This window comes from Ambystoma mexicanum, chromosome 7q (assembly GCF_040938575.1).
Source record: "Ambystoma mexicanum isolate Mex_15411 chromosome 7q, UKY_AmexF1_1, whole genome shotgun sequence".
Lineage (NCBI taxonomy): Eukaryota > Metazoa > Chordata > Amphibia > Caudata > Ambystomatidae > Ambystoma > Ambystoma mexicanum.
In genome coordinates this window covers 648,457,898-648,477,988 of record NC_090941.1, presented here as the reverse complement: position 1 = coordinate 648,477,988, position 20,091 = coordinate 648,457,898, and the positions used below count along the sequence as shown (strand labels likewise).

The window sequence follows — 20,091 nt, the reverse complement described above, 5'->3', positions numbered from 1 at the left end:
GGTAAAGACTTCTGTTTCCATAGAAACAATTACTTACCCATCATCATTACTCAAAAAAGTCACAAAAAAATGATAAATATGGTTTTATTATTCTCAACATACAACACAAATCTAACTATACAACATGTATTATTCATGAAAAGACTGCACAGAAAATATAAAAATGTGTCAGAAAATAAATAAACAATATATTTAATTCGACATGAAGAGGATTTGGATAAAAAGTCTGAAACATACACTAGGGGAGAACAGTTTTAGAAAAGTCTGAAAGACAAGACTCGGTGTCCAATGCCACAAAACTGCACACACCTCTAGGTTTTTGAAGGTGATTAATGGTTATGGAAAGTGAGGGTGTCTGGATTAAATGAAAAGTCGAGTGAGCTGTTTTCCTGCTAAGTGACGTCTTAAATCTTCAAAGAGCATACAGAAAGTAGGTTTTAGTGTATGGTGTGCCAAGAAAGAAATGAGTACCATATGGTTACCTTATTTGAACTCCTTCCTACAACTGACAGTAAGAGCATTCTTATTCAATATTATTTACAATAAAACCACTTAAATAGTTAATATTAGAAGTATTCGAAACAGTTGTTGAAATATTTGTTAAACAATGTTGTACATGTAAAATACATCGAGATTCTGAATTTCGTGAAACGAGTTGAACGGCAAAGTGCAAAATGTGAAGTAACAGCGTTGAGAATGCAAGAAGAAACTGATTATCATAGTGACCTATGGTACACATCTGTCAAGGATGCAATGATAATACAGCTTTCAAAGGCAGGGCATCAGTACAAAAAGATTATATTCAAGCCTCGCTTTTTGTTTCCAATTCACAGCATAGGATTAAAAACACAAACATCTGCTCTTTTAAGACCTGTTTTGCTACAGTACAGTAGATTATGGGTGTCACTGTGCCTTTCTATGAATCAACTAACATATTAGACGTGCCTGTGTTTAACTTTTGAGAATTTGCAGTTTATTCTCGGGTGTATATCACAACTTGCTTTCGGATGCAGTAAGTGTATCCAGAAGCTTGTCAGAAGCATTAATCACAGCTGGTTCATAAACAATGTGGTAGCAGACTGAGCACATGGGAAACGATGTTAGTGGAGAGCTGCTGAACTCATGGTGGTCTGAATGAGCCTTGCTGTACACCTTAAGAACCAGTTTATTATTTTCGAATCTGGACAAATTCAGACGACACAATATGAGGCATAGAAATTACTTGTAAATGAAAGAATGTAGATTGCAAGAGGGTACATCATGTACTGTGCTCTACAATCAGATTTATTGGACAGCTACATTAAAAGAGAGGCTGCTTCACGTGCACTCAGAATCACACATCCTTTCTTCTGATATAATCCTCAAACCACCAACCAAAAAAGTGGTTAAATACTGAAGATTTATGTATGACAAAGCCATGCTAACATTTTTCTATGCTCACCGAACCAAAGCTATCATACCTTAAAACAAAGTGTATAAGATAAAAATGGATCAACCTTCCAAAGGATTTAACGTATAAAGCATCATAGGGACTCGAAAGACAATCCGCTTGCTGCATCAACACGCCAATATTCCCTGAGCACTCACTCTGCAAAGCCTGGAAATAAGAAAACGGAACTATGAAATCACTGCCAAAGAACAGCAGCCTCCTGCGTCTTCTTTAGAAAAGCATAGACAGAGAAAGGGATAAATGTTTAGACAAAAATCATCGGTGTATCACAAAGGCTGCATGAGAGAGGGACGAGGACTGCTGCCAAGCATAAGGTATGTTAAGCCGCATGTACATTAACAGCAAAAGGCAATTGCATGTGCCAGGTGATCTATTAACTGCTTAACTATGGAAGAAGATGTCATTACGGCACCTGCTATAATAACAGGCTGCACTGTGCTGGGATTTGTAGTGTTGTTGAAGAAGTTAGAACCGTACAGAGTAATCCTTGGGCAATACAAATTTACAAAAATAAATACATTTGCCTGCCTTTATCCTATACAGAAAACTCTAATGAGTCATATCAGGACAGTACATTTGCCTGCCTTTATCCTATACAGAAAACTCTAATGAGTCATATCAGGACAGTGCATTACTAAATATTTTGTAGCAAAAGGGGATTACGATCAACCTGCTTCCTCCCTCTCCCACCCCCCAGGTATGAGCTAAAATAGTTTAACTTTCCTCCAAGCAGATAGAATTCATGCAAAAAAGAAATGCAAATCGTTGAAGCCCACGGTTTAGCTTTTCTATGCACAGCCCCATCCAAATTAAATCTGTTGGTTGGTGTCAAATTATAACCATGTTATCAGTGTAAAACAAGTTGCAGCAACTTCTAGAAAGGAAATAACACTATATTTCCATTTATTATTTTGCAAGTATAGATTATTAGGTATGTGGGTAAACAGAAGAAATTAAACTCTAAATGCTGGCCTGAGATTAGCTTTCGACCCCAAGGAAAAAAAGAACTTTGGGCTATCGTGGTTGGGTTGCAGAATAACTAAATATTCTACTACAAAGGCACACTTTGGAAATATGAGTGTGGTGCATCGTGCTGCAGGCACAATTGATAATTCCGTTTAAAGTACATGTGAGGGCATGATAATGGTGCATGCTTACCCTGGCGCGTCACCGATTGACACATTTCTCTTTGGAAGTGGTAGATTCCCCTATGGTTGCTTAGGATGGACGATGCCATATTTACCAAAAGGACTTGGAGTCGCATTCCGCTAACTAATTTGTGCCAATTACTATACACAATATTATACGAAAAACACTGCAAACAAACACTAGGAGTATAGGTAAGAATGGATAGCAAACAAAATGCAACAAATGGGTTTGAGACATGGGGAAGTGTCTATTCCCTTTTTCTTGGGGCAGCTCAGAAATATATTGTAAACGGAGCAACTAAATGAATCGACCACAACATTAACGTATAGGGCGAGACAAGAGATGGGCTGGGTGGGCATACAAGATATAATAACCTCTAGTAAGACTTGTTAGTGATGCCAGGCAAGCAAATTTGTTTTTAGGATAAGAGACATGTTTGGGATAAGGACATTTTATGGGGAATCAAGTAGGTCTCATAACAAGATGTGAATGAGAAAGGCAAAAACAATTTGCCTGGCACAGGCAGGAGCCTGGCTTCCTTTCCAGAGGTCACATACAGTTAATCTTCTCACTGTGTTTAGAAACATAGCATTGATTAAAAGAGGACAAACTGGGCACATTAAATACAATATTTGTTATGCTTGTAAAGTATTGGTTGCACAATCGGATCGGATTTGGACTGCACGTCTCATTGCAGATTGTGGAAAAATAAGGGTTAATTAATTGATTAAAGATACCTAGGTGTAACCAATTCAGTTTTGTTCTTTAGCTTCTGATGGCAACACTAAAAGCTGGGCTGTTCATCGTCATTACACTGTGAGAGCCAAGCAGACTTAAAAAAGCATGAAAGAAACCGAAGCAAAACAAAGTTATTAGGCTCTGGACGACTGTGGAAAGTTAAGATCAGTCTGAATGCTTCGGTTGGCATAAAATCACTGAAATGTCTGTTCTTTTCAAACACAAAATGTAATTCTCCCAAAACGGTCACTGCCTGGGTGTTCCGTTCAGAGATAAATTTAAATAAAGCAGTTCTTTCTGCACCTGATCTCACTGAGGCATAGCAGTAATATGCTTTTTTCATTACTATTTACAGACTGTTTAATGAATAAAGATATTGTGGGAAAGTATCCCAAACAGCTTCCCTGAAAACAAAAATGAGGTTCTTAATACTGCAAAACCGAAAACTTTTTACAATTTGACAGAAATAAAATGAATAGCAGGAAAAAAGGAAATTAGAACTATAGCAAGGTTAGGCAGATCCAAACTCGGCCATCCATTTCTCGTATTTCTCCAGGTCCAAGGCTGAGACCGACTTGGAGACTTTCTTCAGAGACATATCAAAGTCCATCATAGTCACTGGCATCTGCAGCTCATCTTTTGACAGGGCTCGGATCTCTTCTGGTGTTAAACCCTGAATCCGCCTTCGCATCGCCATCATGGAGGCATCCCTAAAAGCATGAACAAAAATATCAGCTCATTAATATTTCAAGAGCTTTCTCATTTTTAAAGTACCAATAATGAGCCACATTATCTAGCAACAACTGTAGGTGTTCACTGTTGTGATACAAACATTAACAGGTTGATTATGACACAAGGAGACAAGGCAAGTGACAGTGCTGTCAAAAATAGTATAGTTGTTATCTATCCATTTCCTGATCCAGAGTATGGTCTATTTAGGGCATGGTTTTGAATGAAACTTTACCTACTTAGTCTCACATAGATCTAATAACTAATTGCAATGTCAGAAACAATGCTCAGCAGACCTGGATGTGACGGTCTTTCCTTTTTCTGGATACAAAATCCAATTGCACAGTAAACGTAGTTTTTTTTTAAACAGATCAAAACACTTACAGTTTCAAAAATCACTTAAATAAGCCAATTTCTCAAATTAACAATTAAAGAAAATGTGTAATACCAAACAATGCTTCTAGGCACTTTTTCAAGGCTTAGAAAAGTGTGCTCCAATTATTGTTGTTCTGGAATATTTCTTCATTCAATATTTTTAAAATCTTAGTCAAAGTAAATGTGTACACGAAACGTTCGGTAGTATTTAAAAATCTGTTTTCCTGGCCCAATTTTGCATTTATTAAGTTTATCAATGCAGCAAATTCCCAGAACACGGATTCACAGGCAATAGTTGAAGCAAACCTATCAAGGCTTTGATAAAGTGCCTTGATGAACAAATGGTTTAAGTTACTTAGCTGTAACTATTGTTCTCCATCATGGGTCTTGTAAAACAGAAAGGTATCATACCACAGAACAAATTTTTGACAATACATTATTCATGATATGTCAATCATAGTTGTAGAAGTCTAATAGCTTTAAGACATTTGCTGTATACACCCAGGTTAGACACTATTTTGGATGAGCAGAGTCGATCCACACAGGCATTGGTAAACAGTTGTAAATTAGTAAAGCAGCTTTATTAAACTCACTGTAAATTTGTCTATTAACTAGATCACTCTAATCCGCTTTTATCAGTGCGTTATTTGTTTGAGAAAACAATGTGCGACATGGTACATGGTAACAAAAACAAATATGTAAAGACAAATATACAAAAGAGATTGCAATGTAAAGCATAAAGCAAATGCTACAGACCATCGGAGCCGATACACAAAGTTCAAGAGAGGTCTAAAACATATTTAGCACTTGCACATACATGAAAACATAGACCCAATTGTGAGTAGTTTAAATTGAGATGACGTGGGACACTCATCGAATCAGTGCCTGTATTCTAACGACAAAGTAGGAATAAAAATAGTGATCAGTCTAGGGGTCAATCCCATCAACAAAATAGGGTGAGAGATGACCAAACCATAGGTCTACGCCTGGGGGGGAGGGGAGACCCCCGGTGGCTAATGGGCTTTGCAGTAGTTGAGGTATTGAGTCCAGTGGCGTTTCGGCTCATGGTGGGTAAGCCTTCTTCCGGGCCTCAGGAGTAGTCTCTCTGGGGGTTGGTGGGAAAATATGATAAGAATACTCGTGTTTGTTAAAAAATGGTTTGAGGAAACCACAACATGTCATGGAGGGATGTATCTCTACAAAACAGGGTGCATATTCAAAGGGGGGGACGAAGTCAGAGGTTTTGTTTGTCAAAAAATGGACTGGAGAGCACTAACCTGTGGTGTGTCCCAGGGGCGTTTTGGGAACAACCTTGCTGGAGGTGGGATTGGTGGCTTCCTACACTGTATCTTGTGTTGTTGAAGCAATGCTGGACTACTGGGGTCTGTGTGTTAAAACACATCAATAGGAGTCCGGCAGGGCACTAAAAGGCTGTAAAAAAAGGGGAGTTGTGTAGTCTTAATTGATATATGATAGGTCATTTATAAGGTGCCTAATACCCAGAGGTTTCTAAGCACAGACCCGGGAATCGAACCTGTGTTGCTTCGTGTCGTCTTGCTTCCAAGGCAAGCACGTTCCCATTGAGCTATCATCCCGAGACAAACCCAGAGGCTTACCCTTCAAATGCTTTAAAGGGTAAGCCTTGTTAGCGAGAGCTGCTGCCAGATGTCTAGCAGTGTACCTCCATTGAGGAAGTGGGGAAAAGTTCCCAAGTATCGAGGGAACATTTACCTGAGTTAAATGGCGTTTGCCAAGACTGTGTTGGACAGGTCCTTGGTGGGAATCGTTTCTCAGTGCAGCTTGCAGTGTGGGAACTGGTTGCTTTTTCTGATGCCATGGGGACGTTGTAAACAGAGTCCTTACGCGGCATACAGCTCGAGAGGGAAACCACGTCGGACCGGTTGAAAACGGTTGTAAAATATGGTGCGGCAGAGTTTTTCTCATGTACAGTCATGATTGTTGGTTCAAGATCAGTGTTTGGCCAAAACTAGTCTGTTCGCATGTGTGGGGAGGCGGCAGCGCGTGCATGTGCAGACTCGATGTGGGCAATCCAAGCAATGAAAGCCAGGGTTGTGCGTCCGATAACTAGGGCATGGAGGGTGATATATATTGGTAATGAAGGGCCTCGAATTAGATCGGGCGCATCAGGCTCTGGTTTTATGGATTAATGTTGTATGGCATATGGGGACTACATAGAGGTGTGCCACGTAGACTACGTAGAGAAGTGCCAAGTTTGGTGTGAGGTGAAAAAAGTCAATGAGGTTCAAGGAGGAACTGACATTTAGGTAATTGTTGGATGGACTGATAAACACGTTAGGTCTTAGTAGGAAAGAAGGCTAGGGTGGCTGTGTCATATTTCCTGTGGGAGTTAGGCTAGGGTATTAATGCCTATGAAATTAAACTTGCAGTTGCAAGGGATATGTGCTACTGGAGTATTATGGACACAGGTACGTAGCGTCTGGTGTACAAATGTTCTTAGGTATATGTGTTCACTTGGGTCATGGCGGTTGAAGAATAGGAGCCGCCTCATTGAGACCATGGGAAATTGTTTTTAATTTGAAGATCCACTACGCTTCCTTGTGGTTGAGAGGATTTCTAGTATTGGTGGTGGTGTTGACTTTGTCAATGACCCACCATTTCAGATCATCAAGACCATGTTGGTACTCCTGGAAGTGAGAGACCAAGGGGGTGTTGGGTGTCCTGCAGTGGATGCGTGATCTATGTTCGCTGATCCTTTTGCTGGCCTGTCTCTGTGTTTGCCCAACATATCTAAGGTCACATGGGCACTCCACAAGATAGACTAAGTTGCAGGTTTTGCAGTTGGTAAAGTGTTTTAGGTGCCAGTCCCTACCTTCAATGATGAAAGACTTAGACTTGTTGGTAAATTTGCAGGCTTTGCAAGTCCCTCACGGTTGGTGACCACCTGAAATTTCCCTGAGTTTCCACAGTCCTGTTCTAGGAGCTTTTTTAAGTCTGGCATGTGTGAGATGCTCTATGAGATTCTTTGCCCGTTTGAGCACCATCCTGAGAGGTGGTTCATCCGGGAGGCTCATCTGTACTAGTGGCCAGAATTGTTTGATGAGGTGTTTAATTTTTGAGGTATCAGGGCTGAACGTGGTAACACATGTGATCCTGTCTTGCTCTGTATTCCTCATTTTAGGTGTCAGGGGAGTCTCTCTTGGGGTACAGAGTGGCATTTTTTCCTGGTGTTCTTAGCCAATGTCTTGGGATAGCCACGTGCTTTCAGTCTAGTCGCTAGATCTGCTGCATGGTGTCTGTATTGTTGGACTTCGGTACAATTTCTACGCAGTCTCAGGAATTGTCCATAGGGGAGGTTATCTCTCAGATTTTTTGGGGTGGTTGCTTCTGTAATGTAATAAAGTGTTTCGATCGGTTTCTTTTTCTTCTTGTGCCTCCATTTTCAGATCAAGGAAATTAACTGAGTTCATGTTTTGATAATTTTTGACTGTACTCACGTCTCGTGTTCATCACTCTCTGTTCTCTGGTATCCTCCATGATAATCTCTCCTACTTCCACTCAATCTATTCTCATCTTTTTCCTTTGCGTATACTTATTTCATCACTAATAATTTTCGTATCTACTCTTATTTGTCTTTTCCTTTGGTGTCATAATCTCACCCTTTTGCTCCTCCCCTTAACCCCGACGATGCCACTACTTATGGAAATTACTGTTCCATTGATTAAGTATGTATCTTAAAATTTCATATATCAGATCACATTATTGTTTCAATTTTCACTGCGCTCTATGCTTTTTTCAATATCAACCTTTTTACTTCGAATGTCTATTAAGTTTGTTACTTGGAATGCCAAAGGACTAAATCACCCCATTAAACGCAACAAGATAATTACCCAACTTACCAAAACGAAAGTGGATATTGCATGTCTTCAAGAGACTCATTTCAGCTCTGATAACAAAAACCTCAACATTAAAGCCTCTTGGGTCAGCCATACACTCTTCTCCAATGCTCTTGACAAAAAAGGCGTTGTTTCTGTTTTGATCAATAAGCACTTAAACTTCACATTAGTTGATGAAGAAAAAGATCCTGAAGGTCGTTGGATCATTATAGAAGCGATTATTAACAACCTGCCAGTAACTATATTCACTGTCTATAGTCCCCCTTTTCTGGTGTAACTTTAATATACAGTTTGCCAGACAGACTCATCGTATGCAGTGATGTCAACCAGGTTTTTGACTTTACCCTTGAAAGTAAATCAACCTCAAATTGTGTAAATTCCAATTGCAGTAGTTTCCTCAACCAATTGTACAATCTCAATTAATCCCCACTATTATTAATTCTGAGAATTGTCCAATTACCATTTCTGATCATGCACCTGTCACTACTACTCTAGAATGGATCCGCATTCCTAAACTCTGCCCCAGATAGAAATGTAACTATTTTCTTCTTAAAGACTGATCCTTCATTGACAAGACCAACTCCTTTATTGAAGAATTCTTTCTCTACAATCGTCCAGAACACACCACCATGCCCAACAATTGGGACGCGTTCAAAGCCTCCCCTATGAGGGTTTAAAATTCAATTTTCTAATGCCAAGAAACAACAATCCAAGTCCATTTATAACATGCTATTAACCTCAATCGAAGATCTTGAAAGTTTGTATTATGCTAACCCTAATCCTAATGTTGGAAAAGCGCTCAAGAAAAAACGCATTTAATTTAACAAATTATGCACTGATACAGCTGCTAACTCCATATAATTCGATCCCGGTCCAAACTTTACAATGAGTCCAATAAAGCTCAAAAAATGTTAGCATCCTATCTTAAAAAGATGAAAGAAAAATCGCTCATCACCCATATCATCTTTCCCGATGGAAATAGATTAACCAATCAAAAAGACATAAATGGAGCCTTCCTAGACTTCTACTCAAATCCATATTCCTCCGATACCTCTATCAGGTCTTCTGAAATCCATTCCTTCTTTAAGAAAAATAAAAATAAATCTATACATCCCGTTGACCTATCCTCTCTTAACACACCTATATCCTTAACAGAAATGAAACAAGCAATATTGGATCCTAAACCTTAAATCCAATAAAGCCCCAGGACCCCACGGTTTTTCTACTGACTTTTATAAAACGTTTAGAGATTTCATTGCTCCAAGTCTATTACAATTATATTTGTATTTTGCTGAAATTGGTCAAAGCTCCGGCTCCTTTGGTGAAGAGCATCTTACATTATTTCCAAAACTTGATAAGGATCCCCCTTTAGTCAAAAACTATAGACCTATTTCTCTTATCAATTAAGACTTCAAAATATATGCTAAACCTCTGCCTAAACGTTTAGCAAAATACCTCCCTAAACTTATCCACATAGACCAATATGGTTTTATCAAAGATCGTTATGCCTCGTCTAACATTAGACTTTTGTTCAATACTCTGTCTCATTCTCATAAATCCTTATATCCTTATAAATCCTCATAGCCCTCTAGGTCCTTGATGCGGAAAAAGCTTTTGACCGCGACCTTTATATTTCATTCCTTAAAATGGCACAGGTTCTCTCCCTATTTTATTGATTTGATCCAAGCCTTATATTCCTCTCCCACCATACGCATTTTCATTAATAATTCCCTATCCCCTTCCTTTCAAATTAAAAGAGGCACGCGTCAAGGCTGCCCCCCTCTCACCCTTATTATTTAATCTTGCACTAGAACCTCTTTTACAGAATATCAGAACCAACTCTAACATCAAAGGTATTTCCATTAACAAAATAGAAATAAAAAGATCTGCTTAAGCAGATGACATTCTAATTTATCTTTCAAACCCAGCATCTTCCATCCAACATTTATGATCTACTATAAACAATGTTCCCATTGTTTCAGGCTATAAGTTAAATCTTGATAAATCAGAGGTTATGCCCCTCACTAATGCTTGTAATCCTACCAATACTCCATTATTCGGTATGTCTTGGCAACCTTCGCATATTCAATATTTAGGACTTCTTATTGCTAAGGATATTCACATCACGATTAACCTCAACACCAACCTCATACTAGAAAAAGTAACGAAAATGGTTTTGGGATGGTCACCTCTTTTCTTATCTTGGTGGTGTCATCTTGACTCCATTAAAAGGATGATCAGCTCCATTATCTTCTACTTTTTATCCATTATCACTGTAGCAATTCATACCAAATTCTACAAAAAACTTGACCCCTTACTTCTTAAATTCTTATGGAATCATAAAACACAGAGTCACCATCAACAAACTAAGACTCCCTAAGCTTTTAGGTGGAGTTACATTTCCCAACTTTCAGTTATATCATAAAGCCTTCATCCTAAAACAATCATCTACTTTTAAACACTACGAAACTCATCCTGAAAACCCACCTTATGGATCAATAGAGAAGCCAGCATTATTGCCCCGCTCTCCCTTTCTCACTTCTTAACTACATCATCATGGCCTAATATCACTTCATTTCCTTCACTGCACTTTTTCAAATCTACCTGGAATAAACTCCCTACCAACTCCTTCTCTGAAACTAACTCAGAAGACATCTTCCTTTGGATCAACAAACAATGCTATAACAATCCTGACCCCACTATTATTCATAGATGGTACTCTTTCAGGTATTAAATTTGTTAAACAATGAATCCACAATTCCGCTGAAATCCCCTTTGAACAGATCTGTATACAATACAATATCACTGATTCAGATATCCCCTATCACACAACCCTCCTCAAATCATTAGTTAAATCCCTACCCCCACTAACTCAAAAATCCCCGACCCCATTCCTGACTTTTCTCATCAGTAATCCCTCCATTAAAGCAACCAAATTGAATACATTCCTAAATGATACCCCCTCTTTCAATCTATTGAATGTTAGTACTGTCAGGCAATGGGAGAACAATAGGAATCTACAAATTACTTGTGAATTGTGGGCCCAAATCTGGAAATTGTTTCACTCAACATCTATAGCTGCCAATCTTACCCAAACCTACTTCTTCATTCTACACTGTGCCTTTCTTCCCCTGAGAATTGCCAAAATTAAGGATAACTCATCCAATAATTGCTGGTCCTGCCATGATTCCAACGCCAATTTTCTTCACTTAATTTTCAACTGTAAATTTGTTTTTGCTTTTTGGATAAAGATCTGGTCATGCCTGCAAAAGATCTTTCATTTCACAGAATCTGTGTCACTCTCTAATCGCATGATTGGATCAATTGTTAACCCGGTTACACAACAAGTTGAGTTTCCAACATTGTTGAAATTATTTGGCAGTATTGCTTTTCATAACATTACCTATTGCTGGAAGAATACATCTAATTTATCCTATAATATTTGGTGGAATTCTATCTGCTCCACTCATCGGATGGAAAAATGTCATGCATTCTCTGTTGACTGTGTAAATTTAACAAAAAATTGAATGCGTTTATTCAATACCTTAATTCTGAATAAGTTAAATCAATTTCTTGATCACCGATGGCCCTCTCCCTCTCCTCCCCTTTTGTTTTCTGTCTTGTCTCCCCCTGTTTGTCTAAATATCTATTTATGAAAACAATTGCATCACATTTACTTCGTAAACTTGTTTCATCAACTTTATAGTTGTAATGCTCCAAGAGGGCATACATGCTAAATTGAATACATCATATAGTTGTTTGTATTTTTACCTGTTAATGCACTTGCCTAATCAAAAAATTATTAAAAAAAGAAAAATAATCTGCATTAAAAGACCTACAGCTAGTGAAAAATAAAATGTTGACAGTGGTATGATTGCAAAGCAATGTATAATGTTGTCCTGTTTTGTGGAAATGCAAAAGCAAGAGGAACATAATATAACTGGCAAAACGGCATATATCTGTCAATCAAACCAGCTTTGGGCCTGCACAGTCAAATGGTGTGCCTTATGCCAGCCACAGCAACACAGTAAAAAAAGGGGGATTGCCTATTTTCCCATTAGGAAAGTGTGTACACTGGCTTTGAAGCTACCCATAAAACTTCATGACTTTGCCTGGAATTGGTTCTCAGGATTCATGTCTCGTAAGAAAAACAAATGCTCCCTGTTTACAACTTCCATTTGTTGCTGAGCCTGAGCTACGATCTCTTAAAATCCAATTAATTTGCTCCGGGAATTTGTCTGTAGTGGTCTCCTCTCAAATAATCTGATCTTTTAATCAGCCAGGACTTTTCAAAAGGAAACACTTCACACCTTTAGAGACTGGATGTCAGACATAGGGATAGGCAGATGCTAGAATCACTCAAGGGGGAGTGACTGGGCCACAAAGGGCCCTTGCCAGCAGCCTAACATCAGCAAACCTGTACCACAATGACCAGCATTCTCAAAAGTCATAAATGGCCTAGCTCTCAGATGCAAAGGAACGAACATTATAAGATACCAGATGTTCCGATACTGGGCATAGGAACGGGAGATGCCATTTAATATTTTGTAAATTAGAAAGAACATTTCTATGTGAATTTTACATTTGAATCACAATATAACTTGTAACTTTTGAGAAAAATGTCCTAGAGACTAACAATTTTAAATAAAATGTTAAGGGTGAAATGCTTTATCAGTTGAATGCACAATGATATTTTTTCCACATTATGTTAAATTAGGTGAATATGGATATTTTCACGCAGAAATAGCGCCCACCAATGATTCATATATCCTACCGTCCATGCCGGCGAGCCTGTTATTCTAAGATGGAAAAATAATGTTTGTATAAAAGAATCGGTGTGTAAAATGCCAAAATGTTTAACATATACATCACACATCATGTCACGATCAGACTAGCATCATTTGATTCATCTAAGCAAGAGCAATCTGAAAAACTGATCAATAATAGGATCACATGTAAGAGCATGGTGTTTCAGAAAATTACAATTGTTTAATGGAGAAATCTCCAAGAGGACATCAAATCAAAGGGGAGCGAGACTGGGTTTAGAAGTCAATCTCATTAGACGGCCTTCTTCATTAATATGTCCAAGGAGTACAATGGATATTCTGATTCAATTTTGTTTTTATCAAATGAAAGTTTTATCCAGCGTCCTCAATCATTTTTCAATCCATAGCAGATGGGCGGTCGGGGTAAACCGAACGTATAGATGGTGATGCGTGCGATTACAAATGTCCACATTCATGTAAACATAGCATAGAAAAGTGATGCGACCAGTATACTGATCACTCTTCATTGAAGTTGGAATTTCATAGATGCAGAATTTGTTTACATTTAAACAGATTCAATGTTTTATATTAATTAATAAATAGATCCTCCTTGCAGAGAACAAGGTAGGGAGGTTTAAGTGATAGAGCTTGGAATACACTCACCCACCTAGCAAATGTGATAGCAACCAGGAAAATCATTTTCAAATTGACCAATCTTAATGAGGAGGAGTGAAAAGGCTCAAACGGAGTCAGCAGAAGCAATGCAAGACCCAGTTTCAAATCCCACATAGGAAAAATGTACTGGTGTGGGGTAACTTGTTAGAAAGATCCCACAAAAACTGCATAACAACCCTGTGTGTTTCTTGTCTTGAAAGGTGAGGGAGGTTATAGGGAAATCATATTGTTAAATTGGGGGTCCCAAAAGAACTTTAGTCAATAAATGAAAAGTGTGCGTGCCTCATTTGGGATGGGAAAGAAAAATCCCTCTAACTAGTTGTTGCCCATTTAAAAAATCCTAAAGCTCTCGACCCGAATGGTCAGAGAGTGGACTGCAACTTCTGTGACTGACAAAATGACAAAAGTAGTAATGTATTAGTAAGATGTAATCAAGGAGAGAAATGGTTCAATGGGTATGCTTACAGTATGTTCTAGCGAACCAGTCTCTAAAGTAAAGTGTCTAATTTTGTACGTTTGAAATCAGGTGTCTAGCAATTCCCCAGGTATAGCCCCTGGTGAAGTTTCAGAGAATTCGAAAGCATGTCTAGCGTTCATATTGAGGTCAATAAAGTGATGAGAGTTTGATCCTCAGTGTCCCTAGTGCTCAGCTCTCAGTCGCTTTAACTGCCGTGCTGGTAGGGATTTCTTTGCATGTGATTTTTTCTAATGCATATTACACTTTTAAATGTGTAATTGACTGTTTCCCCAGCCTGAAACGCCTAAGAAGAAGAGCTGTGTGGATATTAGATCTATGTAAATAGTACTGGTGCCCTGTATGTCAGTACAATTAAAAGAATCAAACGGTTCTGGTTTGTTTGAATAGCCTGTTTTGATATGTTCATGCAGCTCAGACTTGGGTCAATGGATGAGTAATAGGGATAATTTGAAATGCATTACAATATCTGCTGCCTCTGCATTCAAGGATATAGAAATCTATGTTGTGTTCACTGCACATGTAGCACCTTTAAGTATTTAAGCACCCCCGATTCATTCCTTGGATGTCAACATTTTTAAAGAATGTTGGTATCAATATCCCTATCAGGTTTAGCAGGTTTGAGCTGCAAAACCCCCATAACCTGAGGGCACTTCACACATGTTTATATCACCACAACAGAGAAAAAAAGAGATTGCACTTACATTCTATTTGTTTAATTAAAATTAATTATGTCTACGTTAAGCATAGTCCTTAATGAGCGGTTGAGTCTTCCCCCCATTTATAAAGGAAGTAGGTATTGTGTGGTTTATATGCGACTAGGAGCATACAGGCCTCTTTTCTTGCTTTCCGGAGCTTATGGGTTGTTCAATGGCTAAATATTTGCCATTTATGTTTAGATCAGTCACCCATGAGGAATGGGTAAGGGCGGACTGGAGGTGATAACTATGGCGTATAAATGTCGGGCATCTGCTGTAGGCGAAAAGGCCAGATATTGTTGATTTGCAGTGGATGAGTGGAGGCAGGTCTGACAAGGAACTTCTGCAGATCATAGATTGTTCACAAAATAGTTTGAGGGAGCTGGCCAAAGTATCTATCTCAGAATGTATTCATCCAAAATAGTCAGATATTGTTCAAAGTAACAATGGAAATCAAACGCCCCCTACCCTAGTGTTAGGCAAATTATTATGTGGTCATTATTACACCAGAATGTAACCTTTGTTTTAGTGCATTTTAGATTCTTTGTATTATTCTATTTGTTAAATTGTTAAGCTTTCTTCTATTTTAGAGAATTTTGTATTAGATATTGTAAAGTTGATCAATGTCAGCTCAAACAATTAAAACAAATTAAAAAAAATAGATTAAACCAGAATGCTTTGGTCCATGCAATAAGCAAGAGCATCCCGAACATCTGTAGATACAGTCAATAAGCATAAAAAGATATCATCTCGTATGTGATGGCAGAAGAGAAGGATGGGAGGAGCTGAGGTATTAAAACACAATGTTGAGAGCCCTGGAGGAGTGGAGAGATTGCGAAGCAATGCTAGGCCATGTGGTGGCCCCCAGAGGCTCAAGTGTTGCGGTGCATCCTGTAGACTAGGAGCAGTGAAAAGCAAATAAGGAGAGTTCTGGAGCGATGGCAGTAGCTTGATGCATGGGGTTTGTCTGATACTGAGGGTGGGGACGGCTCCCTCAATGGTGCAGCTAGGCTCCGATTGTCTATGGAACATGTAGTCTAATGTTGATTAAGCTTGCAGAGCTACAGTTAGAGTTTTGCATCTTGGCCCATAAATCCTGTGTTATTTCTTTTGCCAGCAGTTTGTGTAGGGCACAGGTTGACGATAGCTGTGTTCCAGGGGCAATGGGCTTGCTCCAGCTGCATCTTTTATCTACAGAGATATTTTGTTCTGCAGTTTCGTCATCTGAACATTCATAAATTAAATCACTTTTATTATCATGTCAGTCTGTGACTCTACATGGCTATGAGTAGCCTCTCTGCAGTCATTGCTGTAGCAGTTGGAGGGCTGAATCTGGAAATGTACTCTAGCATTCATATCAGACTTTCCAGCTAAACTGGTAGGCTATAATTGCTATCTATTATTTTCATTGTTTTCATTTTTGCTTCTTGTGCCATCTTATAAAGTATTATATGTCCTTGTATTCCTGTCCCAGAGCCAAGATGCCTGTCTTCTTGCAAATGTTATGGTCTTTCCAAAATAAAATGAAAAAACAAAATAAAATCACATTTGTGTCTGCACTCTCAAAGGTACAGTGTTCTGAAAGACCACAGCAATGGTTTTGTTTGAAATATAGATTCATATGCATTTATGCAATAATGTAAATATGCATTTTGGTTAGATAAAAGAGAACCATTAGAGATTCTGTAACGAAAGCAGTTACAGCAGACACTCTTGTAATGCATGCGCTGTATGCCTCTGGTGTCACGCGCACACACGAACATGCATGCACTTACAGTTTCACGCAAACATGTGACATTGATGATCAACTGACGAGAACAAAGCATTTCACATCACTACATGGATTCCAATGTATCTTGCTTCTTTGCAAAGTTCTAACAACCAGCATGAACCGTGCTAGGAAATCAGACTGTTCCTGAAAAGCCTCTTCAGCCCAATTTCCATGACTCCCTTTTGGTGAAGCTCCTTGAAAAGCTGGCCATCTCACAGCTCAATCTTCATTCCGACTCTGTTGGCTCTCTCCAGGACCACCAATATGGTTTCAGAGCTGCCAGAAGCACGGAACTGCTCTGCTGAATATCCGTGACAACCTGCTCTCCAACCTTGACTCTAACATTCCCTCTGTCCTCATCCTACTCGATCTCTCCTCTGCTTTCGACACGGTCAACAATACCACCCTGCTCATTCGTCTCCGTGACAACCTGGGCATCACTGATCAGGATATGGCCTGGCTGACCTCTTTCCTTTATGATCGACCCCCCCTTCCTTTCCTCTATCTCCCTCTCTACCTGCGATGTTCCCCAGGGGTCTAACCTCTCGCCCTGGCCTTTCAACCAATATCTAGCTACTCTGGCCTACTGCATTTCCATTTTCTGCTCAAACTTCCAGTGCTATGCTGACGATACCCAACTCATGTTCAGGCTTCCCTTTGAAAGCTCCTCTCCTTCCCTCATCTCCAATTGCCTAATCGCCAATCAAAATTGGTGTGCCACCAACGATCTTTGTCTAAATGCCAACAAGACTGAGATCCTCCTCATTGGTACACCCGCACCATCCTTTCCCCTCACTCTCTGGCCGGCCTCCCTTGGCCCTCTCCTACCCCTTCCTGCGAAGTTAAGAATCTCAGGGTCATCATTGACTCCAAACTTTCCTTCTCCGCACACATCTCTGACGTCTCTAAAAAGTCAAACTTCCTACTGCACCTCCTTAGAGGTAATCTGCCTTTCCTCTCATTCCCACAGAAGCTCACTGTCTCCCAAACTCTGCTTCTCTCTAGGTTAGACTACTGTAACAGCCTCTTTCTAAATCTACTTGCCTCCACTCTCCGCACTTTACAACTAATCCAGAACAGGACTGCAAGACTTTTCCTTGGCCTCAAGCCCTGGGATCGTATCTCCCCAGCTCTAAAATCCCTTCATTGTCTCCCAGTGGATGCAAGGATTAAATTTAAAACACTCTGTATTGTCCACAAGGCTTTCTCTGGCCTGGGTACAAAATACCTTCAACCATCCCCCCGTAAATACCTCCCCTCTTGAGCCCTTCGATAGCTCTACTTCCAACTCCCTCAGGGTCAGTCGTTTTTCAAAGAAACAAGCTGGGGGCAGATCCCTATGTTCGGCGGGGGCCTCCCTTTGAAACAGCCTCCCGGCCACTTTGAAACTTGAGGAGATCCATCTGCAGTTCCGGAAGCACCTCAAGACCTTCATCTTCACTTCTGCCTTTGCCTCTCTTCTCCTCTGCTGATCTGTTTTCTCGCTTGGCACCATTCTACTGGCCACCCTAGGGCCCATGTACCTGCTCTCCCTCCTGCACTGCCTCCGAGCCACCCCATGCACCGAGATCTGTATCTGTGCCCATACAGTCCCCAATTTTTCTTCTGCACTTATCAGATATACCCTATCTGACAAATCACTCCACTTGCCTCTGCCTTTTATTTATTTATTGCATTTATTTATTTATTGCACTCATTTATTCTGTTCTCTCCTTTGTGCTGCACTTTTATACTTCTCCCCCTTCCTCGCACTTTCCCTCTTTTCCATGCACTTGCACGTTCTTAATGTCACTGGGCCTACGTTGTTTTTTATTCTCCCTTGTACCCCACCATTTGGTTGGCCACGCTCTGAAACACTTGTGTATGAGCGTGATATAAATAAAATATCATGTCATGTCATATATCATTGTAAAACCAGAGACAAGAATTACATCAAATCAGAATAATGGATGAACGTATCACTTAATGAATAGTAGAGAGCATTTAGTTATCCAAGCAGATTGAAAAAAAAACTAGTTACCTAATTTACGTCTGTTCTGATCAAAACAATGTCTCTGTAGTTTCTTTGGGCCTCATTACAAGTGTGACGGTATCACAGCGGTAAATCAGCCGAGATTCAACCAAGCAGATTTACCGTTATCACCAATTGGTCTGGCGGAAATACCGCTGGATTGCAAGTGGTGGCAGGCGATGTAATTCCCCATTTATTGGGAGTTCACCAAACTCGTAATGAGACCCTTTGTCTTTCCAGCCTGCAGCTTGGGGCCATGGAGCAAGTAAAAAAAAGATACTTAGCTTGTTATTTTTGTAAATTGATTCATTTCATCTTGATCATGAATTTCATAACTTGTTTTTTGCACTACCGATCATCGCATGGACAGATAGCCCTTGAGTCCTATGGAAGGCTTTCCTTCATCTTTCTCTGGAAATATCTGTGTTGAAGTTTTGAAGAGGCTACAGTACAGTGCATTAAGCCTTTAATCTCTTTTTTTAAATCTATCAGACAGTATTCACCACGTTGGTCTTAAGTAAAAACATTGCATTTTTTGGTGGCTGATTTTTTTTTAAGGACATGTCTTACCGGACATAGGTAGATGGGGGGTTGGGGTTCGGTATAAAGAAAAGGGGGTGTCAGGTCTCCCCCTGCCTTTTGCGGTACAATAATTCATTCAAATCATACCCTACCATCTGTACTAATAAGTGAGAGGCCAAACATACCACACAACCTAATACCAGGAAACAAGGCGTATACCCTTCCTGCAACCATTTGCTCTGGTGGTGGAGTGTAGTATAGACTTTTTCCTTGCAACGTGAATATTATAAAAACAATTCTGGTGACATACTTAAGTGACCGCAAGTCAATATTACAGGAACCATGGTACTAAACACAGTGGTGGGGTACCACATGCTCCTCCAAAACATGTTCAGCAGTATGGTGATAGAAACACCTGAAGTCCTCTCTTGCTACTCCGCTATGACCTCATCAGAAAAGAGGGATTCCTGCCCATCCATGAGGTAAACAGGTACCCTTTGTGTCACTCAAGGCACACAGTCTGTGTCTAGATGACCCAAACAATCAAACAAAAGATGGATACTAATTCACAACGTAGGGAACATTTGTGAGGTGCATACATAGGATTGCTGCCTCTGTCTACATCCACTGCACATCCCACATACTCACAATTATTAACGCTCAAAAGATCAGCACAAAGAAACACGAAAGTGAAGCAGATGCTTAAAAGAGGATATTCAAACCATACACTGAATGAAAGTTGTAAAATAGCAGCAGTGCATACCAGAATTATTTAATTCATGTAACATTATAAGAAAACAAGCTTTGAGTTGAGTTTTCTCAACCACATTTAGGTCTGTGGCTACACAAACAATGGC

The 20,091-nt window shown here is 39.6% G+C and overlaps 1 protein-coding gene across 2 annotated transcripts in view; it reads right to left on the bottom strand.

The window, feature by feature from the left end:
* Positions 1-68: 68 nt before the first annotated feature.
* KATNAL1 (katanin catalytic subunit A1 like 1) overlaps positions 69-20,091 on the bottom strand; it is a 789,545-nt gene continuing 769,522 nt past the window's right edge. The window contains exon 11 of one of the 2 annotated variants that reach the window (XM_069639367.1): positions 69-4,047. In XM_069639367.1, coding sequence (XP_069495468.1) covers positions 3,849-4,047 — 199 coding nt within the window. In that variant the 3' untranslated portion in view covers positions 69-3,848. The remainder of the gene's footprint in view (positions 4,048-20,091) is intronic. The other variant, XM_069639366.1, reaches the window with a different exon arrangement.